Source organism: Equus przewalskii, chromosome 2 (assembly GCF_037783145.1).
Source record: "Equus przewalskii isolate Varuska chromosome 2, EquPr2, whole genome shotgun sequence".
NCBI lineage: Eukaryota > Metazoa > Chordata > Mammalia > Perissodactyla > Equidae > Equus > Equus przewalskii.
The window spans coordinates 21,269,521-21,292,140 of NC_091832.1; the positions used below are offsets into that span (position 1 = coordinate 21,269,521).

Below are 22,620 nucleotides of genomic sequence, written 5' to 3' on the forward strand. Positions count from 1 at the left end.
AAAATTAACTCACAATGGCTCATAGACCTAAATGTCAAATGCAAAACTATAAAACTCCGAGAAGATAATGTGGGGGACTGGAATTGGCCACCCCAAGATATGTCTCTTGGCACGAGGATCATTTTGGGCTGGTTACTTTTAAAAACTGTAGACAGGAAAGAAACTCTGAAAAGTAGAATTTACTTACCCTTTGTTAAGAGACATTTAGATTTGTAAGGGGAATCTCCATCTGTAAAAGTGTCTCCATCTCTACACCAGGAAGAAGGGGGTATGACCTTATCTCTACAAACTCTTATCACGCTCCTGGGTATTTACCCAAATAAACTGAAAACAGGTCTACACAAAAACCTGCATACGAATGTTTAAAGTAGCTCCATTCATAACCGCTAAAACTTGGAAGCAAACAAGACGACCCTTATGTAGGCGAATGGATAAATAAATTGTGGTACATCCAGACAACAGAATATTATTCATCTCTAAAAAGAAATGAACTATCAAGCATGAAAAAACATGGAGGAACCTTAAATGCATACTGCTAAGTGAAAACAAGCCAATCTGAAAAGGCTACATACAGCATGATTTCAACTATCTGACATTTTGGAAAGGGCAAAACTAAAGAGATCAGTGGTTTCCAGTGGTCCAGGGGATGAAAAGGAGGGGGAGATGAATGGGTGGAGCACAGGGGGTATGATACTGTGATGGTGGATACATGTCACCACACATTTTTCAAAACCCACAGAATGTACAAATCAAAGAGTTAACCCTGATGTAAACCATGGACTTCAGTTTATAATAACGTTATCAGTATTGGCTCATTAATTGTAATAAAACTTACCACACTAATGCAATAATAGGGGAAACTAGGGGGGAAGAGGAGTAAGGAGGTATATGGGAACTCTCTGTACTTTCCACTCCATTTTTCTATAAACTCAAAACTACAAAAAAAAACTATCAATTTTTTAAAATGCATTTGTACTTTGACCTAGTAATTCTATTTCTAAGGATTTATCTACACATATTCTTCCACATGCGTAAAATGACATTTGTACAAGGGTATTCTTGTCTGTAGCACCGTTTGGAGTAATAAAAGAAAATGGAACGGTTCCTGGCATACAGTAAACAATAAATATATACTAAATGAATAAATCAATGCCCAGTGGGGAATTAATGTTACAACCATACAATGGGATAATATGTAAGTAATAAAATAAAAAAGAATAAAGAAACTCTTTAGTATTAATAGATAGGTCATATGAAAAAAACAGTACAGGATAGGGTATACAATGTGTTCACTTGCAGGAAGAAACAGAATATACATTCATATTATACATACATACATTATTTGAATATCTATCTAGTAGGACACCAATATAGTGGAAGCAATGATTGCCTTCAGAGAGGGGAACTAGATGGCTGGGGGGCCTAAGAAAGAAAGATTGATTTTTCTCCCTGTGTAGTCTACTGTGATACAATATGTGTTTTTGTAATACAAATAAGCTTATATGCAATTGTAACAGGGAAATTATGTCAGTTTAACACAAAGGGTTACTTTGGTTCACATGTGATTTTCTTCAGCCTATTAATGCTTTCCCTCACCAAGTAACAGCAGCTGAATACAAAGTATACTAACACAAGTGAATGCAACAATCTGCAGAGGAATACAGTATTGTCCACGATACCCATTCACCTCTATGGTCTTCCCCTTTGGCTCAGTCTGGCCACATGCTCTGACTTAAAATATCTTTTGTGTGATTTCCTCTGAACTATGTGCTGTTTGCCTTTATCTCAGTAATCTGGCAGTCTCAAATCTTCCTTACATCCCACTTTATCAGGCCACCATCATCTTTTCAAAAGATTTTAATGTACAGTCCTATGCTTGTAGTAGTACTTACTCATTAGGACTTTTTTTTTTTCCCCTTTTAGAAATATATTTTTTTAACAGCTTTCTTGAGGTATTATTCACACCACACAATTCACCTATTTAAAGTATACAATTCAATGGCTTTTAGTATCTTCACAGAACTGTGCAACCACCATCATAATAAATTTTAGAACATCTTCATCACTCCCAGACAATTGTTACCACTAATCTACTTTCTGTCTCTACAGATTTGCCTATTTTGGACATTTCATACAAATGGAATCATATGATATGCAGTCCTTTATAACTAACTACTTTCACTTAGCATAATGTTTTTAAGGTTCATCCATGTTGTGGCATGTATCATTACTTCATTTCTTTTTATTCCCCAACAATATTCCATTGTTTGAATGTACAGTTGTCCCTCAATACTTGCAGAGAATTGGTTCCAGGACCCCCCCCCCCCACCCCGATACCAAAATCCATGGATGCTCAAGTCCCTGATATAAAATGGTGTAGTATTTGCATGTAACCTATGCACATCTTCCCATATAGTTTGAATCATCTCTAGATTACTTACAATACCTAATACAATGTAAATGCTATGTAAATTGTTGTTAGATTGTATTGTTTAGGGAATAGTGACAAGAAAAAAGAAGTCTGTACATCTTCAGTACAGATGCAACCATCACAGGCCTTCCGATGTACAGCTGGTTGAATCCACATTTTGTTTATCCATTCACCATTTGATGGACATTTAGGTTGTTTCTACTTTTTGGCTATTATAAATAATGCTACTACGAACACTCACATCATGCCCTTATATGGACACAAGTTTTCTTTTCTCTTGAGTAGATTCCTAGGAATGGAATTGCTGGGTCCTATTTAGCCTTTTGAGGAACTGCCAGACTGTTTTCCAATCATTACGAATTTAACATGTCTGTTTAACTGTGCTGTTATTTTTATTAAATTTTTCACTGTTTTTATTATACTCTAATTACAAAGTTGCATAGGTTTTTACTGGCTGGCTTATCAGGATTACACATATCATATTACAGCAGAAACACCTGTGAATCCCTTTATATCTTTACGAATTTTGAATCATATGCTGCTATAACCTGTTTTTAAAAAATCAAGATAAAGTTTACCTTGTTAATGGAACAATGTATCCAATTAATGGAACATACAAGTTTTATTCAGCCCATTCTACCACCCCTTTCCAAGTTAGATTCTTGGAAAGAGATCATAATCAGTAGTTGAATACCTCATGTAGTGATGAAAGACAGCTATAAATCTCTACCATTCCTTCCATCAAAAGGTGGAGTTTTTCCTTTCCCCTTGAATCTGGGCTGACTTTGGGTTTCAAGAGAATGCAGAGGTAGTTATGTTCTGTACCTTCTGAGACTGAGCTTTAAGAAATCTGCAGTTTCTGCCTTTGCCTTTTGGAATGCTACTTAGCCTCCATGCTGTGAGGAAGCCCAACCTACCACATGGAAAGGCCCAAGTGGAGAATAGCCGAGACTTCCCAGACGTTTTCTTCCCCACTCCCTTCCACTACCAGCTGATCTTCCAGCCACCAAATCTCGAGAAATGATAAACTGTTGTTTTTTTAATCCACCAATACGGTAACAGATAACCAAACATTCATCATTTTAGAAAACTACAGAGAAAATATCTCTTTATAGGACAAACAAGTGGATAATAAATTAACGTATTTAAGTTTATATGGTTTCTTTGCTCACCACCCATGCTTTCCAACTCTGAAAGTCTCTCTTCTTGATATTTCAAATTCATCTTTCATTATCCTAATGCATGTCTTTAAGTAGTGTTATACCAAAAGGCACCTAGGGGATATATTTTCCAAGTCTTTATATATTTACGAATGTCTGTTACCTTCATACACAACCTGGTTTGACACTGAACCCATACATTCAACAGTTTTATCTTCAAATTTCCATAGACGTTGTCTTCTAGCATTTGGTCTATGTTGATTACTTTTTCTGTATGCATTCTTTATATATTTAAGACTTGAGAATACATGAACATGTCCTTGTGTGGTTCTCTTTTTGATAGGTTTGCTTGGAACATAATACATGTCCAATTTTCAGTTGAGATCAATATTTCAGGGAGGTTTCTTCTGTTATTTAATTATTTTTTTCTTTTTCAAAGACCTCTAAAATTTGCCCTCAGTAGGTTGTATACATGGATTTTATATCCAGCCAAGTTACTACTAGAGGTCTTTAAATATACTTTTTAAGAAATATTTGTTTTATAACGTGCATCTGTTAGCTTCAATATCTGAAGTCTGTGATTTTGTTTCTATTGTCTGTTGTCTTTCTTGCACATGGTATCATGTTAGCATATATATCTGGTTATCAGACTGTGTGGTCAGTGTACTTAAAAAATAATTTGAGACCGAATTATTTTGTATAATATATTTCTCAAGGAAAGATCTACATTTGTTTCTGTCAGGTGCCCGGGAGTACTAACAGTCCAGTGCAACTTAGAATAAATTCAAGATTTTAGGCTTTCTGTGAGGGTTATCCACTTCAAGATTATTCTCACCTTTGAGTATAGCATTTTAGGGTCCCAGTTAATGGCAGGGGAGGTCTCCTGTACACTCTCCATTATGTGCTTTGATTTCTGTTCCCCTCACCTTCAGGTATCAAAATTTAAAGTGTCCACGATCAGCAAACGCCTTCAGGGAAAAAGTGGCTTCTATGTTCTTTATGTCTTTCCGTTTCCATTTCCCTTCCATTTTGGCCTGATAATTACAGGCATACCCCATAGAACCTAATTTTTCCCTGTAAAATAACTCTTGATTTTCATATAGCAAACTATCTCCAAAACTCAATACAGCACTTTTTGCAAGGAAGATTGTCCCTGTGCTAACATATGTTGCCAATCTTCCTCTCTTTGCTTGAGGAAGATTGTCCCTGAGCTAACATCTGTGCCAATCTTCCTCTATTTTCTTTGTGGGACACTGCCACAGCATGGCTTGACAAGCTGTGTGCAGGTCCACACCTGGGATCCAAACCCAAGAACCCGAGGCCACCGAGGCAGAGCACACAAACTTAACCACTATGCCACCAGGTCAGCCCCTGCATATATATATATATTTTTTTAAAAAAGCAAGACAACATGTGGAGAAAAGTTTTAAGTTACACTCTGATGCAACTGGTAGAATATCAGAAATCACATATACAAGTTTTTAAAAGCCTGCTGAGTGTCAACAAAGGGGATGTGCTGCTGGTGTTAAAGAAAAGGTAATGAAACCTCATGGTAACCACAAAACAAAAACCTATAGTAGATACAGAAAAGATAAAGAGAAAGGAATCGGGGTCGGCCCCGTGGCTGAGTGGTTAAGTTCACGCACTCCACTGCAGGCGGCCCAGAGTTTCGTTGGTTCGAATCCTGGGCGCGGACATGGCACTGCTCATCAAGCCATGCTGAGGCAGCATCCCACATGCCACAACTAGGAGGACACACAACGAAGAATATACAACTATGTAACTGGGGGGCTTTGGGGAGAAAAAGGAAAAAAAATAAAATCTTTAAAAAAAAAAAAGAGAAAGGAATCTAAGCACATCACTAAAGAAAATCATCAAATCACAAAGGAAAAAAGCAGGAGAAGAAAAAAGGAACAGAGGAACTACAAAAGAGCCAGAAAACAGTTAACCAAATGGTGGTAAGTACATACATATCAATGATTATTTTAAATATAAATGGACTAATTTCTCCAATCAAAAGACACAGAGTAGCTGAATGGATTAAAAAAACAAGACCCATCTATATGCTGCCTGCAAGAGATTCATTTCAGATGTAAGGACACACACAGACTGAAAGTGAAGAGGTGGAAAAAGGTATTCGATACAAATGAAAACCAAAAGAAAGCTGGGGTAGCTATACTTATATCAGACAAAATCAACTTTAAAACAAAGACTGTAATAAGAGACAAAGAAGGGGAGTACATAATGATAAACAGGTCAATCCAACAAGACGATATAACATTTGTAAATATTTATGCACTCAACATAGGAGCACCTAGATATATAAAGCAAATATTAACAGATCTAAAGGAAGAACAGCAATACAATATACAATACAATAATAAGTAGTGACTTTAATACCCCATTTTCATCAATGGATAGATCACCCAGACAGAAAATAAGGAAACATCGGCCTTAAAAGACACGTTAGACCAGATGGACTTAACAGATAAACAGAACATTCCATCCAAAAGCAAGAGAATACACATTCTTCTCAAGTACACATGGAACATTCTCCAGAATAAATCATATGTTAGGTCACAAAACAGGTCTTAATAAACTTAAGACTGAAATCATATCAAGCACAGAAATACAACAAATAATCCTAAAACTGGTACAGAACCCCAAAACACCCAGAATAGCCAAAGCAATCTTGAGAAAGAACAACAAAGCTGGAGGCATCACACTCTTTGATTTCAAACTATGTTACAAAGCTCCTCTATTTTTGTGAAAAATGCCATTGGAATTTTGGTAGGGACTGAGTTGAATCTGTAGATCACTTTTGGTAATATGGACATTTTAACAGTATTAACTTTTCCAATCCATGAGCACAGAATATCTTTCCATTTATTTGTGTCTTCTTCAATTTCTTTCATCAATGCTGTATAGTTTTCAATGTATAGATCTTTCACCTCCTTGGCTAAATTTATTCCTAAGTAGTTTCATTGTTTTTGATTCTATTGTAAATGAGATTGTTTTCTTTTTACTTTATTTTTTAAAGATTGGCACCTGACCTAACAACTGTTGCCAATCTTTTCTTTTCTGCTTAGTCCCCCAAAATCTCCCCAATACACAGTTGCATATTTTTTAGTTGTGGGTCCTTCTAGTTGTGGCATGTGGGACACTGCCTCAGCATGGCCAGGTGACCAGTGCCATGTCCGTGCCCAGGATCCAAACCAGCGAAACCCTGGGCCACCAAAGCGGAGTGCACGAATTTAACCACTCAGCCACGGGGCTGGCCCTAGGGACTGTTTTCTTAATTTCTCTTTCTGATAGTTCATTGTTAGTGAACAGAAATGCAACAGATTTTTGTATACTGATTTTGTATCTTGCAACTTTGTTCAATTTATCAGTTCTAACAGTTTTTTTTGGTGGAGTCTTTACTGTTTTCTATATATGATATCATGTTATCTGCAAAGAGTGACAGTTTTACTTCTTCCTTTCTGATTTGGATGCGTTTTAATTCTTTTTCTTGCCTAATGGCTCTGGCTAGGACATCCAGTACTATGTTAAATAGCGGCAAGAGGGGGCAACCTTGTCATGTTCCTGATCTTAGAGGAAAATCTTTCAACTTTTCACCGTTGAGTATGATGTTAGCTGTGGGCTTGTCACATACAACCTTTATTATGTTGAGGCAAGTTCAGTTATTTTATTTCAAAAATGAGATAAAACCACCTATACATTCTAGCTGTGCCTGACACATAAGTCATAAAAAAAATAACTGTTCAACAAATATTGATAAGCACCTGTAACATATCATAAAATACACTAAGTGCATTTCCCTGCATCAAGCACCTACTGTTTTATTGGGGGAAGGTAGAGAGAGAAACTGGCACACAGAATTTTTCCTTCAGATAAATTTCAGAAGTAGACCTGCCAGGTCAAAGGGCACAGAAAGAGAAACATGTTTCTGACTTTGGATATTTACTGACAATCTGGCATGTGAACACATTACTATCGCCAGATTTCTCTCTCTTACCCTCTCTAGCATTAGGCATTACAATTTTAAAAAACCACTTATGTGTTAACAAATAACTTTCTGCTGTTTTATTTACATGTGACTACTATCAAGATTAGCTTAAAAACATTTTATTGTTCTATATCCCCCATTCTCTTACAAAACTCATTGTCCCCATAGACAAATTTTTTAAAAATCAGAAGCATAAGAGGTCATTTATCTACGCTATTTATTGAACAATTATGTTCGTTTTTATAGATATATAGATTAATTAATAAGTCACAGTTACTTTGCTTAAGTAGTTCATAATATACTGGGCAATATCCCATCTTAATATTTAAGGAAAGTAACATCAACAACAACAGTAGCTAACATGTATTGAGTACTAAATATCTGACATACATTAGATGATTTCTTACAACCTAACTTTTGAGGCAGGTACTATATTATGCTGAGGAAACTGAAGCACAGGGAGATCAAAAACACGTTCACTGCTAGAAAGTGGCAAAGCCTGGATTTGCAAATAGGTGGTCTGATTTCAGAGCCTGCATTTTTAACCAGTACATTATACACAAACTAACAATTGCTGAATGTCTATCAGTCATTAAGTCATTCATTCACTGACTTCTTAATTTGTTCATCAAATATTTATTGACTGTCTCTAAGTGCCAAGCATTGGTGAGGCTCAGGTGAACAATAATTTACTAGTAATAATAAAGACCTGGTCCTCAAGAAGCTTTTATGGGGTGGAGGGGGCAGATTATGTTGTATTTCCCTTTTGCCAATCGGTTCATAGTAACTACTATAAAGAAAAATAAAATAAGTTAAGGCAATAGAAACTGTGTGTGTCGGGGAGAGAAGAAACAGAGTAGGCAGTTAACCATTTTAGATAGACTGGTTAAAGAAAGCCTCTTTGAAAGGGTGACAAGTAGGCAGAAAACAGTAACAAGTGAGAGAACAAGTCATGTGGATATCTGGAAGAGCATTCCAAGCAGAGTAAAAATCAAGTATAAAGGAAAAAGCAGAAGCTTGCTTGATGTTTGATGTATAGCAAGGAGACCACCATGCCTGGAGCAGGATAAGCAACAGAGAGAATGGTAAGAGATGAGGTCAGAGATATGGGAGATCAGATCATACAGGATTTGTAAGCCATGATGAGGCCTTTGGACTTTATTCTGAGATATGAGAAACCAAAAAAGGCTTCTGAGTCAAGCAGCATTCTGATCTGACTTAAGTTTTTTAAAAGGATCACTCTGGCTGCCATATTAAAAATTATATGTAAGGGTACAAACGGTACAAGCCGGGAGATCAGTTAGTAGGCTGGCTGACTGTGCAGGCAAAGGATAATGTTGACTAGGGCTAGGGTGGTAGCAACTGCGGCAATGATATTGATGTGGAAAATATTTAGAAGGTAAACCTGATGGGAACTACTAATGGATAAGGTGTGGGGTATGGAAGAAAAGAGCTCCCAAGGTTTTTTGGTCTAGGCAACTGAAAGAATGGAAGTATCACTTAATCAGATAGGAAAAATTCAGTGATAGAAGCAAGTTTAGATAGGAAATCAGGATTTTTAGGACATGTTAAGCTCGAGGTGTCTATACAAGTAGGTGTCTAGTAGGCAATTAGATGAGTGTGGAGTTTAAGGGAGAGGTCCACGTTGGAGATGTAAATATGAGTGTTCTCGGCATATTAGTGCTATTTACAACCACTAGACTAGAGGAGATCACCCAGACTGTGGTAGGATATAGAAAAATACTAAGCCCTAGGACATTCTCAATGTTTAGAGATTTGGGAGATAAAGAGGGAACAGCAAAGGAAGTGTAAAAGTGATAACCAATAAAGTTGAAGGAGAACCTGGAGAGAGTGGTACCCAGGAAGCCAAGTGGAAAAAAGAGTGTTTCAAGAAGGAAGCAACTTGATCAAATGCAGTTGAAAACTCAAATAAAACGACGATTTGGGAATTGACAACTGGGTTTAGCAAACTCTTTGCTGACCTTGGTAAGAGCAATTTCAGTGAAGTTGTGGGGACAAAAAGCTAACTGGAGTAAGTTCAAAAAGAATGCCCTGGATCTGATCAAGCCTTTAGATTCTAGCAGTTTACAGGAAATTCAGAGGAACATGTTAAATTACACCATGAAGATGGAACCAGCAAAATCCAGACTGTGACAAACAATCCATAAATCGAAGGGGGAGGAAAAAAGGACAGAAAACTTGAAGATTAAGGCACTTAAAAAGACATACCAATCAATCACAATGTGTGGAACTTATTTGGGTCCTGACTCAAAAATCAAAAAATATATAAATAAAAGGCAAACTGTTAAAAAAAAAGTATAATATCTGAGACAAGTAGAAATTTGAACACTGGGTATTTGATATAAAGAAGTATTACTATTATTTTGCTGTGATAATAGTACTGCAGTTTATTTAAATAGCCCAAATCTTTTATAAATACATAGTAGATATTTATGAATGAAACAGTATTATGTCTATACTATGCTTCAAAAATACAGGAGAGGGGAAAGTAGAAGGGACACAATTGGACATAGGTTGACAATTGTTGGGTTTGGGTGATGGGTACGGGGAGTTTATCACACAATTCTTTCTATTTGTATACAAATATATCCTCAATTCTCCATAATAAAATGTCTTAAAAAATAGGAAGTAGCATTTCCTTTGCATACTTAATGTCTTTTTACCATCCCATAGTACAGATAAGGAAATTAAGGTTAAGAAAGATTAACTTCACTGCCCAAAGTCACAGTTAATTTTTTTTAATAGACTTTATTTTTTAGAGCAGTTTTAGGTTCATGGTAAAATTGAGCAGAAGGTAGAGATTGCTCATATGCCTCCTGCCCATCATCATACACACATCCTCCCCCACTATCAACCTCCCTGTACCAGAGTGGTATATTTGTCACAACTGAGGTACCTACAATGACATCATTATCAAGTCACAGTTAATTTGAGAGCCAGGATTTGTCTCCAAAACCCATGCTTTTTACACTATATCGCACTGCCAACTTTTTTCTCCATCATCATTATTTTGCCTGGTGCTTTTTATACAGACTGGCAAAAATCAAAATTCTGTTTCATGAATAAGCAATAGAACAGAACTCTACCATTAGTAACTATAAAATAATCATCATCGAGTTTAAGTATCCAAAAAATATTTTAACATAATCGAAGAAAGCATTCAGTCAATATAATAAATTATACTTCCAGTGAAGCATATTTTAGTTATTTAACAAATACATATATTACCCATTAGAGTTGAAAATGTAATTACACAGAAATACAAAGGACAACCTGGAATTTCTCTGCATCTCAAATTTTTCTTTTAGTAGCTATAGTAAGTACTGGCTAATATCAACAAACCACATTATACTTCAAAGATAAAACCACACATTTTCAAAGCATATGTGTGTGTATACTGTTCACTGACTTAATACTCTAACACTTACTAGCTGCAAGTCTAAAACTAAATAACAGCCTACAGCAAATGTTAACCGATGAAAAATAAACAGTAAACAAATCAAAATCAACTACAGCATCTACAGCCTATTACCATATTGAGGATTTTCACTGGGAACTTTCTTCAATAGTCATGGAATACCTCTTGTTTCAACAATTCTACTTATAGGAATTTATCTTAAAGCAATCACTGGACCAGCATATAAAGACATATGTACGAGGATACTTACCAAAGTTTTATTCATAACTTTAAAAAAAAATGGAAAAAATCTAAACCACTATCAATGAGACTGATTAATATATAAAATTAAATGCTATGTGCTCAGTAAAAATTATTATATTGCTATATAGCTCTAAGTATTAATATAAAAAAGTCCATGATACATTGAGTAGAAAAAACAAGTTAAAAACAATTAACATGAGGGATAGACAGACAGACAGATGATGGATGTTCTGGGAAGAAATACAAGAAAAAATTAACAATGGAGGATGGGATCATATTATCTCCACTTTGTATTTTAGACTTTCCTATATTGTTTGCTTTTTAAAAATAATAAACATGCATTTTTATAATCAGAAAGACTTCTATTTTTGTTTTGAAAAAATAAATATATTGTGTTGACCTCTAAATTTAACATAATAAAATGCCTCTGTTTACTAGTTAAGCCTACAAGGCTAACTAGTAAATATGAGCATGAAATTGTAATAACCTCTTACCTACTAATTCTATCTATTCATTCAATGAACCTGCACAAACATGCTGCACTTATTATTATATTACATTTACTATATGCACTACAGCTAAATAATCATTTATATAGAACATTCAGCTTATTGAGGGTTAAATTTCTCAGATGGCAGTATGGGGAACAATTTTTTAAAAGTCATTTTCCCCTTTGAAAACAAGATGGGACATTACCCAAGTAGTCCCAGCACTATGGAAATGCTCTGAGAATTATTTTGTAATTAAAGTTTGGGTAGCTTTTGAAAAACTTTGAGCACCCAAACAAAAATAGTAGAAAATTTTTGAGTAATGCCATTTTTATGTCAAATATACAGATAGAGATCAAGTCCTAATTTAGAAGCCAGAAGTTGCCAAAAACAACAACAAAAAGACTTCATTACTAAGGTGTAAGCCCATTTTTGCAATCTATTCTTTAATCTTTTTTAAAGAAATTTTGAACCTTTTATAAAATTCAGAGATACACTAATGAACTTCTCTTGTTAGAAGATTTAGAAATCAGTTAAAATATCAAGTATTGGTAATTACTCAAGAATAGTATTATATAAGCCCACAACTGAGAAAATTTTGCAAGAAAACATCTTCCACAAATGAAAAATATCCCATATCTATATTCTACAGATATCTTCTGATTCCCCAAGAATTTGACAATTTAGAAACAATGCAGAAAACTGGCTGAAGTGAAACAAAGAATTCTTCCAGGTTATTTCATTAAACTGACCTCTGAGACTAATGCATATGATTTTTTTATTGTAACCAAACCACAAAAAGCCCACATTTAAGATATGAGAGAAAGCATCAGTTTGTGTGATAAGGTTTGCTAAATCTCAATAGGTTTTTTTTTTTAAGCACTGGCTAGCCAAAGAGTCATTAATATTAACACAGACAATGGCAGAAAACTACAAAAACTCCAAACACAGAAAGGCTGTTCATGTATCCTAACAGCATAATCATTATGGCTGAAAAACCACACAATATTCTTTCTCACATCTGTTTTGTTAATGAGCCAAGAACGAGGGTCTATTGAGTATCCTAGACAACTGAATTAGAAGTAGGAATGTCTGGTGAATGCTGTTCATCCCAACAAACAGACTAAACAGGTTTGGAAAGGATACTGTTTTTAAATAAATTATCTTTTTAGTTTTACCTTCCTGAAAACAGAGTATTTGCCTTTCCCCCCCATCCATTAAGGGAAAAAATCCCATAAATTACTGAAGATCTTAGTTTTAAATATTAAAAGAGAAAATGTTTTGTTAGATGAACAAAATATTTATTTAGTTCATCTTTCAGGTGGACTCTCAAGCATTTTGAGACTAGCGAAACCAACGTGAAAAAAGATGTTTGTGATATGAAGCAACATAGTATTCAAGCAGACTCCAACAGCTTATGACAACTTGGCTTGAATTCTACTCAGAGCTAGGGTTTTTCCATATACAACAGAGAACTCTTCCAGGAAATGTCCCCTTTACAGGGCCCCAGGCCTCTCTGCATACTATCAGGCCAGGCTTATAGAACCAAACAAATGCAATGTTCTCATTGGAAAACAGAAATTAATATAAATTAATTCTTAATTATCAATTTACTATATAAAATTCTCCTAAGAGTAAAAGGAAGTAGCATCTAGAAATCATTTCATTCATTCTAACCACTTTTCTAAATTACTTAACTCATTAAAATTTTTTACACTAATAGATTTATTAATTCAGAATTTGGTTTAAAAATTTAAAGAGGGGTTATATCAGGGTGATGGAATCATGGATAAATTTTAAAGTCTTCATCATGTTAATCAAATTACATTTGAGGGTTATATGTATGTTCTTGTCTTCCTTTGCTTTAAAGTCCTTCTTTAGAAGACAAAAGTTGTTTCTTGCCTCCTTTTCAGTTTTCTCTCAGAATGATCCATCACTGTCAGAGAAATTAAATTCTAAAACAAAAATCAAAATAGGCTTGCACATTTTTATAAGTCCCACTGTCAGTCACGAGCAGCAAATACTAGGAAAAAAGTTATAATGGCCACTCCAGAGCACCACAAGTTAAGTGACAACCAAGTAGAAAAACCACGTTCAAAGTTCATGCTCTCCAGACAGAACAGCATTTTGACATATTTTTCTTCAAGACAAAAATCGACAAGTGAGAAAACTTATATAATAAAAACATTTCACAAAGTGATTAAAGAAGATTGTTTATTTTAAATACTAAACTGAGAACCTAATGGCATTATACATTTTAGTATTTTGAAACCACTTTTATCCATATCTCATTCAAATCTAATTTCATACATGTAATTTTTGTTCCTTTGGAATTTGTTCTCATATGACTTTTCTTGATTTTTATTATTAAAGAAATGTAGAGCCTTAAAGCAACTATATTCAAACACATTAAGAGTATAACTAAGAAACAGTCTATTCACTTTTGCAAGATTGTATAGGACAACTACCAAACATGTTAAATCAATTTGCATATTATTAATTTAAGGTGAAAATAAACGTTTTTCTTCCATTGGGAGGTAGTACAATTCCTTCTGCCCTACACAGTAGTCTGACTTTATCTAAAAATACAGACTAGAGGGGCTGGCCTGGTGGCACCGTGGTTAGATTCACACGTTCTGCTTTGGTGGCCCAGGGTTCGCTGGTTTCAATTCCAGGTGCAGACCTACGCACTGCTTGTGAAGCCATGCTGTGGGAGCCATCCTATATAAAAAGGAGAGGAAGATGGGCATGGATGTTAGCTCAGGGCCAGTCTTCCTCAGCAAAAAAAGAGGAGGATTGGTGGCAGATGTCAGCTGAGGGCTAATCTTCTTCTTCTTCAAAAAAAATACAGACTAGAATAGTATGGTCCTACTTTTTAGGATATCTCTAGATCCTGATAGAAATATCAGGAGAAGTGATATCTCAATGAACATTTCTGCTTCCCCTATTCCCACTTTCTTTGGAAGTAACATAACATATACTCTTACTCCAACTAAAAAACAGAGTTTCATCAGAAGTTCCCCTAACTGAGTTACAGGCACAGATGCTGAACTACTGATTACTATTATTTAAAAATCAACTGTGCCGGCCTTTTCAGTTAAATCAAAGTTCACACAGTACTAAATCAGTAGATTGTACAGGACATCGTTAAAAATCACTTAAAATGTTTCATGTGAAAGGGAAGAATAGACAAATATTAACTTTTACCGAGGAATGACTCACGAAGAAACAATTAAATAGTATTTGTATTCAAAGTCCTCTAATGTAAACAAATTTTTCTATGTATCCACCTAACAACTAGAATTTAAAATACCCTGTTATAAGGTGGTTCTTGAGAATCTCCACACAAAAGAAAAACCTAGGACAGAATTGGAGAATCAAGATCCAACAGTGACTATTAGAGAACATTTACATCTAAAATTTATAAACCAAAGTATGTATCTGTCAAATTCTTGACTTAAAACTCAGTTTTACATTTTTCCCAATTATGCCTTCAATTTCATGTGCAGCATAACAAGTACATGTAAGTCTCGGGAAAAATAAAAATTTTGTTTTTGTTTCTTTTTTAAAGTTTGTTTGTTTTTGGTGAGGACGGTTGGCCCAGAGCTAACATCTGTTGCCAATCTTCCTCTTTTTTTTTTTCCCTCCCCAAAGCCCCAGTACATAGTTGTACATCCCAGCTGTAGGTCATTCTAGTTCTTCTAAGTGGGATGCTGTCCCAGCATGGCTTGATGAGCAGTGTGTAGGTCTGTGCCCAGGATCCAAACTGGCGAACCCCAGGCTGCCAAAGCATAGCAGGTCAACTTAACTGCTCGGTCACATGGCGGACCTGAAAATTTTGTTTTTGATGATGACAATCTTGAGCCAAATTATACTTATCTTTATTATTAGGTTACAGTCAATCACGTATAAACTACACTGAAGACTAAATTTTGCATTTCAAGACGTCCAAGCATATGGTTGATAAATCTAACTATAACTCCCCAGATGTGAAGACAATTAAGTGGGTATCTATTTCGGGAATGGCACATGTAGAAAGAAGAGATAAAACTTATCTGTAGCTCAAGAATTCAAAGGAGCATTTACTGAATCATATTTGGCTAGGTGGATCAGTTGGTTAGGTGGTTTGACTTGAGAAGTATTTTCTAAGATGTTGTCCATATATGTGGGCGTAATTTCATATGAAAAACCCAAAGGAGAAAAAGAAGAAAACTAAAAAAATTTTTTGAAATATCTTTAAAAGTTTTAAGATGACTAGCAAAGTGTTTAACTTTCACATTTTGTTTTCCAGGCTTGACAATAGGACAGTTATGTAAAAATCACCTAAAGCCCTGAATTATCACATTTTCTAAATAGTACAGTAGAAAATTAAAAACCTAAGGCAGGACACAGTTTCAGACATACACAAACCAATGATAAAAACTGAGAGTCTAAACCTCTTCACAATCTAGACAAGCTTTCCCTTCTAAAAAGAAATGAAGGCAAAAAATGGGGCATGCAAAAGAGAAATGGTAGAAACTGATTAAAGAAAATTCTATATAACAAAACTTGTTAATAAAGCCCTCTCCCCATCCCTAATCAACAAATCCTTTATCATCATTATGTCACTGGTTTCTTTTATGTAAGTTTTTCTTATCTTATATTTAGGTCCCTCCCAAACTGGCAAAATGAGATATGAAATTCACGGATTTGTGATACTATTAGTAACAAGACACCTCCCTCACACACAATATTCTGAAAATTAGTTTATATATTTGTGACGGTCTAGATGGAGCATACTTTCAAATTTAACATACCAAGCATGATCATTTGGAAAGCAAACCGTTATGTAACACCTACTTTATGTCCTTCAATTAATTACTTCAGAACCATAAGAGTGTGCTTTTTCTTTTTTTAAGATAAGTACTGCCCGTGATGCTATTTTTCTCAAGAGTGTCGTTTTTCCCAAAGAGAGAAAGCAGTTTTCCTAATCGCCAAATTTCCAGGAATATAACAACTGCTTCTCTACAGAATAGGGAACGAAAAAAAAATATTGTCAGCAATTTTAAGATCCACCCCCTCACATAAGCAGTGATCCAGGCTGATATGACATTTCCAAGATCCTCAGGAACTCTACACCACGCTGCCACAAACATCAGAAGAGAACTCGGGGATGGGAGAAATGCCATCTTGCATTTGACGTTGCACTAGAACCTATGCCACACTTAATTCTCCTCCGTTATCTCAACGTATGTCCACAACCACCTTAAGGGGTAAGCAAGGGAGAGGGCTGGCCGCCCAGTGCCTCTATGGGACACACAACCCGGCTAAAGGACACGCACACCGCTACACCTTCAAGTGGAATAACAAAAGCGACGGCAAACCGTTCTAGACTTCACAAAGAGAGTAACAGCGCCTAGAGAACGCCAAACTTCAATCCTGTAAGCAGTGTGCGCTCCCGCAGCTTCGCCTACTCAGGGCCCCAGGGAACTGCAGCGGGGCCGCGGGGCGGGGGCGGAGGCGGCGGCGGCGGGGCCGGGCGGGGGCGGAGAGGCAAAGCCGCCCGGACGGCGCTCACCTCGCGCACCTGGGCCGGGGCGGAGGGAGCGACGGGGCTCCGGGGACAGCCCCAGCGACCGGGCCGACAGCTCGGACTCACCTGCGGAGCCGATTTCCATTCATGGAGCTGGGGGGAGTGCTTCCAGTGAGAAGGGCGCCCGCCGCTGGGGGCAAGGAGGCGTCGCAGGGGGCGACGCGGCGCGACAGGCACCGTCAGTCGGCCCCGAGGCGGGGTGGCGACGGCTTCTCCTCAGCAACCGCACTCCGAAGGCTCTCACAAGAAGAGCTGCGGTCGGGAAGCAGCACGCGACTAGGCGAGAGGAAGGAGAAGCGTGAGGCAAGGAGAGCTCCTTGCGGAACTTGCGTCGCCCGCGGCCGCTTACGCTCCCACCGTCCCTCCACGACTGCGGCGCCGCCGCCGACCTCCCCCGGGGCCGCCCCCGGAAGTCCGGTGGCGTCAGTTCCGCTGCCCCGGCTCTCCAGACGTCTCAGCCTCTCCTCTCCGCCCCAAGCCGTGCGGGCGCGACGTCGGTGCGAGCACTGCCGGCGCGGAGGACGCAGGGGAGGTGTCGGGGAGCCGGCGCCGGGCCTGGGCGGAGCCTGGGCCCCGCGTGGCGGGGCGTGGCCGGCCCTCCCGCGGTCCTCCGCTGGGTCGTGCCGGCCGGAGACAACCCGGAGGGGTTGGGCTCTTCGCGCCACCCTAGTGCGGGGCGGTGCCTGCCTGAGGCGACGTCGGGGAGCGCAGCGTAGCTTACCTGGGGAGGAGCCCGCTGGAGTGTGACTGCTGAGGTGCAGGACCCGGCCTTGCAGCTGAAGGCCCAGGCCGAGCGCGTCTTGGGCAGGGCCACCCTCCTCCCCGAGCCCCTCCCGCCACGCCCACTTTGGGCGGTCCCACGAGCCGCTTCCTCAGCTGGCGGTCAACTGACCACCACTGTTGATCCCTCTAAGTCCGTACGGTCGCTCTTTTAGGGAGAAAAATTTGCAATATAGTTTGGGAAAAGACTAAGAAACGGAACATTACATAAATATCAGATCGAATAATTCCCATACTTAAACTCTTGAATAGCGCCTCGTCACAATGAGAAGACCTGAACTCCTTCCCAGGGCCAAAACGCGGCCTACGGGGCCCCTGCCTTTCTCAAGAGAGGCTCTCCCTCACCGCTGTGCTACAGCTATGCTGGTCTGCTTTCAATTTCCCCAACAGGCAAAGCACTTCTCTCCGACCTGGAGCCTCTGCTTTTGGTTCCCTTGGCCGGTAACCCTCTCTCTCCACCCTCACCCGCCGCTTCTTTTTATACCTCAACTTACGACTTATCTCAGGGAGGCCTTTTCCCAACCACCAATCAATCTATGGGGTGGGACACCTCTTACTGTATTACAGTATTTCCTTAATAACCCTTCTCCCAATCTGTAATTTGTTATTGTGTGCCCTTTCCCCACTAGAATGTAAGCTTTACAAGGTTACCAGAGCCAGCATATTAACTGGCAAATATTAACTCCTTAACATTTGTTGCCTTAATGAAAGGTACTATTACTTGATTCAGGCCGAAGAATGATTCATGATTTTCCCCTATGTCCCTAAGCATCAGTAATGTTGTTTAGACTTCTAAAAAATCAAAATACATTCTTTTTTTTAAAGCTTGGGATAAAGAGGAGAAAAAAATATCCTGTCTTCAGTTCCCCTCAACCACTGTGGGACTCTGGATCAGTCACTTGACCTCTGGGCTTTGGTTTCCTCCTCTGAAAAATGAGAGTGTAACATGTACCTTATACAATTGTTGTGAGGTTAGGAAATATACATATAGCACAGAGAAAACCCTCCCTAAATGTTAGTGAATAAAAAAAGTATTTACTATAGTTACTGCATGAAAGCACTTGTTAGATGCACCTACCATATGGTAAAAGATTAATAAATGGATGGGATTCAAACTCACATCTGTCCGACTCCAATTCCACCTTTTTCCTTCCCACCTCTACCCCTTTGAATGAAATTGCCCTCCCCAATTTTAAAATATCAAATTAAATGTCACCAGATGAAACACTGTATCTTAAAATTTCCAATCCCTGACTGTACACAATCCACGTCGGTAGCAGCATCAGACAAGGTAAATACCAACTCTTGTGCAAGGGTCTATCACACCCTCAACTCCCCTGAATCTGGAACTGGTTCCCTAAATGACTGCAGGCTTCTTTGGCTTCTCCCAGACAGACATGGTGATGGTGATACACCCTGGAGCTGGGCCACTGTCTTCTTTGTTGGCATTGATGAAGCAGGATTTGGACCTTCAAATTCAGCCTCTAATTCAGACCAATTTAATAAATGCCTTCCCATCTACTTCTGCTATCCAGGACCTCGCCCTCTTTAGAGTGAGCCCATGTGAAAGGTTCATGATCAGAAAGTGAGAAGACAAAATTTTAAATAATTCTGCGAAAAGCAAAGTTGTATGAAGCTCTCCCCTGACCACACAAACACCCCTATTTTTGGATAACCCATTCCCAAATGAATCTGCTCTTAAGGGCACAGAACAGGGTCTTTCTGTATCTTGTTAACTGTCATAGCCCCAGTGCCTAGAACAGTGCCAGTACCTGGCACATAGCAGCATTCAATAAATATTTATGTGACGGATGGATGAATAAATGAGTGGGCTTCAAGAATGGGGCTCAGGGAGCAAGCTAAAACTCTGCCCTCATCCCTTGTGGCACTGGTTGCCGTCAGAAGGGAGAACTATAGCAACAGTACAGAAATCTCAGGGACAAGGAAATCAGTGCCCTCTGAAAGCTGATTCTAAGGCTTCCTGTGCTAGACAAACATCATCACTGGATGAGGAGAGCTTCTATGCAGAATCCTCTCCTCTCACATAGACTAAATGAGTAGACTTGACACTTGAGTTCAAACCTCTTCTAGACCAGTAGTTTTTACACAGCAGAAAGAGAGTTACTTCACATTGCAGCACGACACCTTATAAAACAGACTGGCTTTAGGGACAGAGCGGAGACTGAAGGTTCTCTGCTACCATCTGTGGTTCTAGGAAAGCCACTTTGAGTCTCACATTCCTCATCTGTAAAAACCAGAGTACCCACACAGAGTAGACATTGCTGGATGCCTACCTAAGAGCCCTTATCCCCTTCTTTCTTGCTTAGCAGACATGACTAGTCTTTCTAACCCACATGACTCACCGAGTAACTCCTAATTAAGCCACTCATGATAGACGATTTCATTTGCTTTGCCAAAGACAGTATAGAAGTGGGAAGATGACCCATTTCTTGCACATGAGACATGAGACATGAGGCCAGATCTGCTCGCGCTTCCAGGCATTTCCTTACTTTAAAATGAAACACTGGGAAAATTAGCCCTCTTCTGCTAGACACTGCTCTGTCAGCATTCCCTTCCTGCAATTATGGTAGTCATCTTGGGACCCTGAGGTGAACTAGCATGAAGATAAACCAACACAGAGGATGGCAGGGCAAAAAGACTACAACAACCTGATTTGTTGCTATTATCACTGAGCCATTGAATTAACCAACCCTGGAGCCATATTAAATCAGGACTTCTTGTCATGTGAGAGTTTCCTTATTTAAGCCAATTTAATTGGAGTTGTGTCATATGGAATTGAAGGTAACTGATAAAGTACTTCACGTGAATGCTGTTAAGATGCAATTAAATAACAGATACTGTACAAAACAACTAGTCAAGAACTTCAAAGTACCCAACTTTCTCCTCCTTTTCCAGTTTACTTCCATAAGCCTTTTCCAAAAACTTGGCTGGTAGCCTATGACCTCTTTTAAGAGGAAAGTTCCTTGCCTTCAGAATGAGGGGGAGAGGCATGGAGGGCTCCCTAGAAAGGTCCCTCAAGATTTCTTTGTCCCCAAAAAAACACTGCCAAGAGGACAGTGGTGAAGCTACTGCAGTCCAGAACAAGAGGACAGTGTGTTCCCACAGGGTAAGCCACAGTCACCTAAAAAACCTTGATACGGTATCCCGGGGAAAGCAGCTGTGGTGCTTAAGTGGAGAACTTCTAAATGTACCTCACCCGCAGCAAGTCCACTTTTCCAGCTCCTCCTCCTTGATATAGATGCCTTACAGCATCTATGCTTCTGTCATGCTTTAAGCTGGGCAGGTTTCCTCAGCCTACAGCCAGACAAATAAATGTCTTGAAAACAGGAAACCAAAGAAAGAGCTAATTTTCCAATTCAATGCTACTTTCCATTCATGCAGTACAGATAGCAGCCTGGGATGGCCTAAGCTCAGAACTTGAAAATAGTCTCTTTGTACTTATAACCCTTTCCTTTAGCTGCCAAACCATAACTGCCATGAGACTCTGGGATCTGCTAAGCCAAGAGATAACCCAACAAATACCCAGCCTCACTCTACACCAAGGCACTTGCTAGACAAGAATGTGTTATAGTACATGTCGCCAACTAACTAGGCAAAGGGAAGGCTGCTCAACTAATACTGAAAATGGATGTCCACGGGTGCTAGGACAAGCCTTAACTCAAAACCTTGAGCTCTAGGACCAGACAAATCAGACCTTGGGCTCCCACCATCTTTTTCTCTTGAGCAGCAACCAACAGCCAAATCGTGGAACCTTTTTAACATCAGTAATTTCTAAAACTGAAATTTATGGCAAAAATGTGCCATAATGACCATTCCCCAACTCCCTCTGCTAAATACCTTATTTCTGCTTTATCAAGGGTTATAAATTTACTTTAAGTCGTATTTCAACTGGGAAAAAATCTTTATGTTCCAATTTACTCTTCAAGTTCAACCAACCTCATTAACTCTTGCTGCTGAAAAGGAGCATGGGTCTGGCTGGCTTGCTCCCAAGGGAATCTGGCAGGGGGTAGCCACAGGTTAGTTCTGCAATTTGAAAAGTCTCAACACTTGGCCTCCAGAGGAATGCTAGGCCCACTTATGTACACACTAGCTGCCACTGAACATTTCTCACTGGGCTCTGTGCCAGAATCCTTGTCTGAGCCATCTCCTCACCAGTACACAGAAATACCAAGCTCTAGCAGTACCACGGAGGAATGCCAGAACTTACATGCTTGACAACTGTATCATCAGCTTAAGGGACAAAAACATAGAACCTCCAAGTTGGGGTGACAGTGAGAAAAGATGATGGTAATCTGGTTACATTTCTGCTTACCTGAAAATTCATGAATGCTGAGTCCATCCTGTGCACTCAATATCACTTCTTGATTCTCCCTACTCTGTATTCATGAACCACACATTTCTAGCTCATTTCAATTCTATTCAAATATTGACCTCTTGATATATGCTATGGCCCTAAGATGACAAAAAGGAATAGAAT

The 22,620-nt window shown here is 38.7% G+C and overlaps 1 protein-coding gene across 4 annotated transcripts in view; it reads right to left on the minus strand.

Moving 5' to 3' along the window:
- The window catches only part of AGO3 (argonaute RISC catalytic component 3), a 116,119-nt gene extending 98,269 nt beyond the window's left edge, over window positions 1–17,850 (minus strand). For 2 of the 4 annotated variants that reach the window (XR_011537467.1, XM_008517507.2), the window contains exon 1: window positions 17,409–17,549. Coding sequence is in view for 1 of the 4 variants with exons in the window: in XM_008517507.2 (XP_008515729.1) it covers window positions 17,409–17,427 (19 nt within the window). In the remaining 3 variants the exon portion in view is untranslated. Of the gene's footprint in view, window positions 1–17,408 lie in introns of all 4 variants that reach the window. The other 2 variants (XR_011537466.1, XM_070610315.1) reach the window with 2 other exon arrangements.
- Between the last annotated feature and the right edge of the window lie 4,770 nt (window positions 17,851–22,620).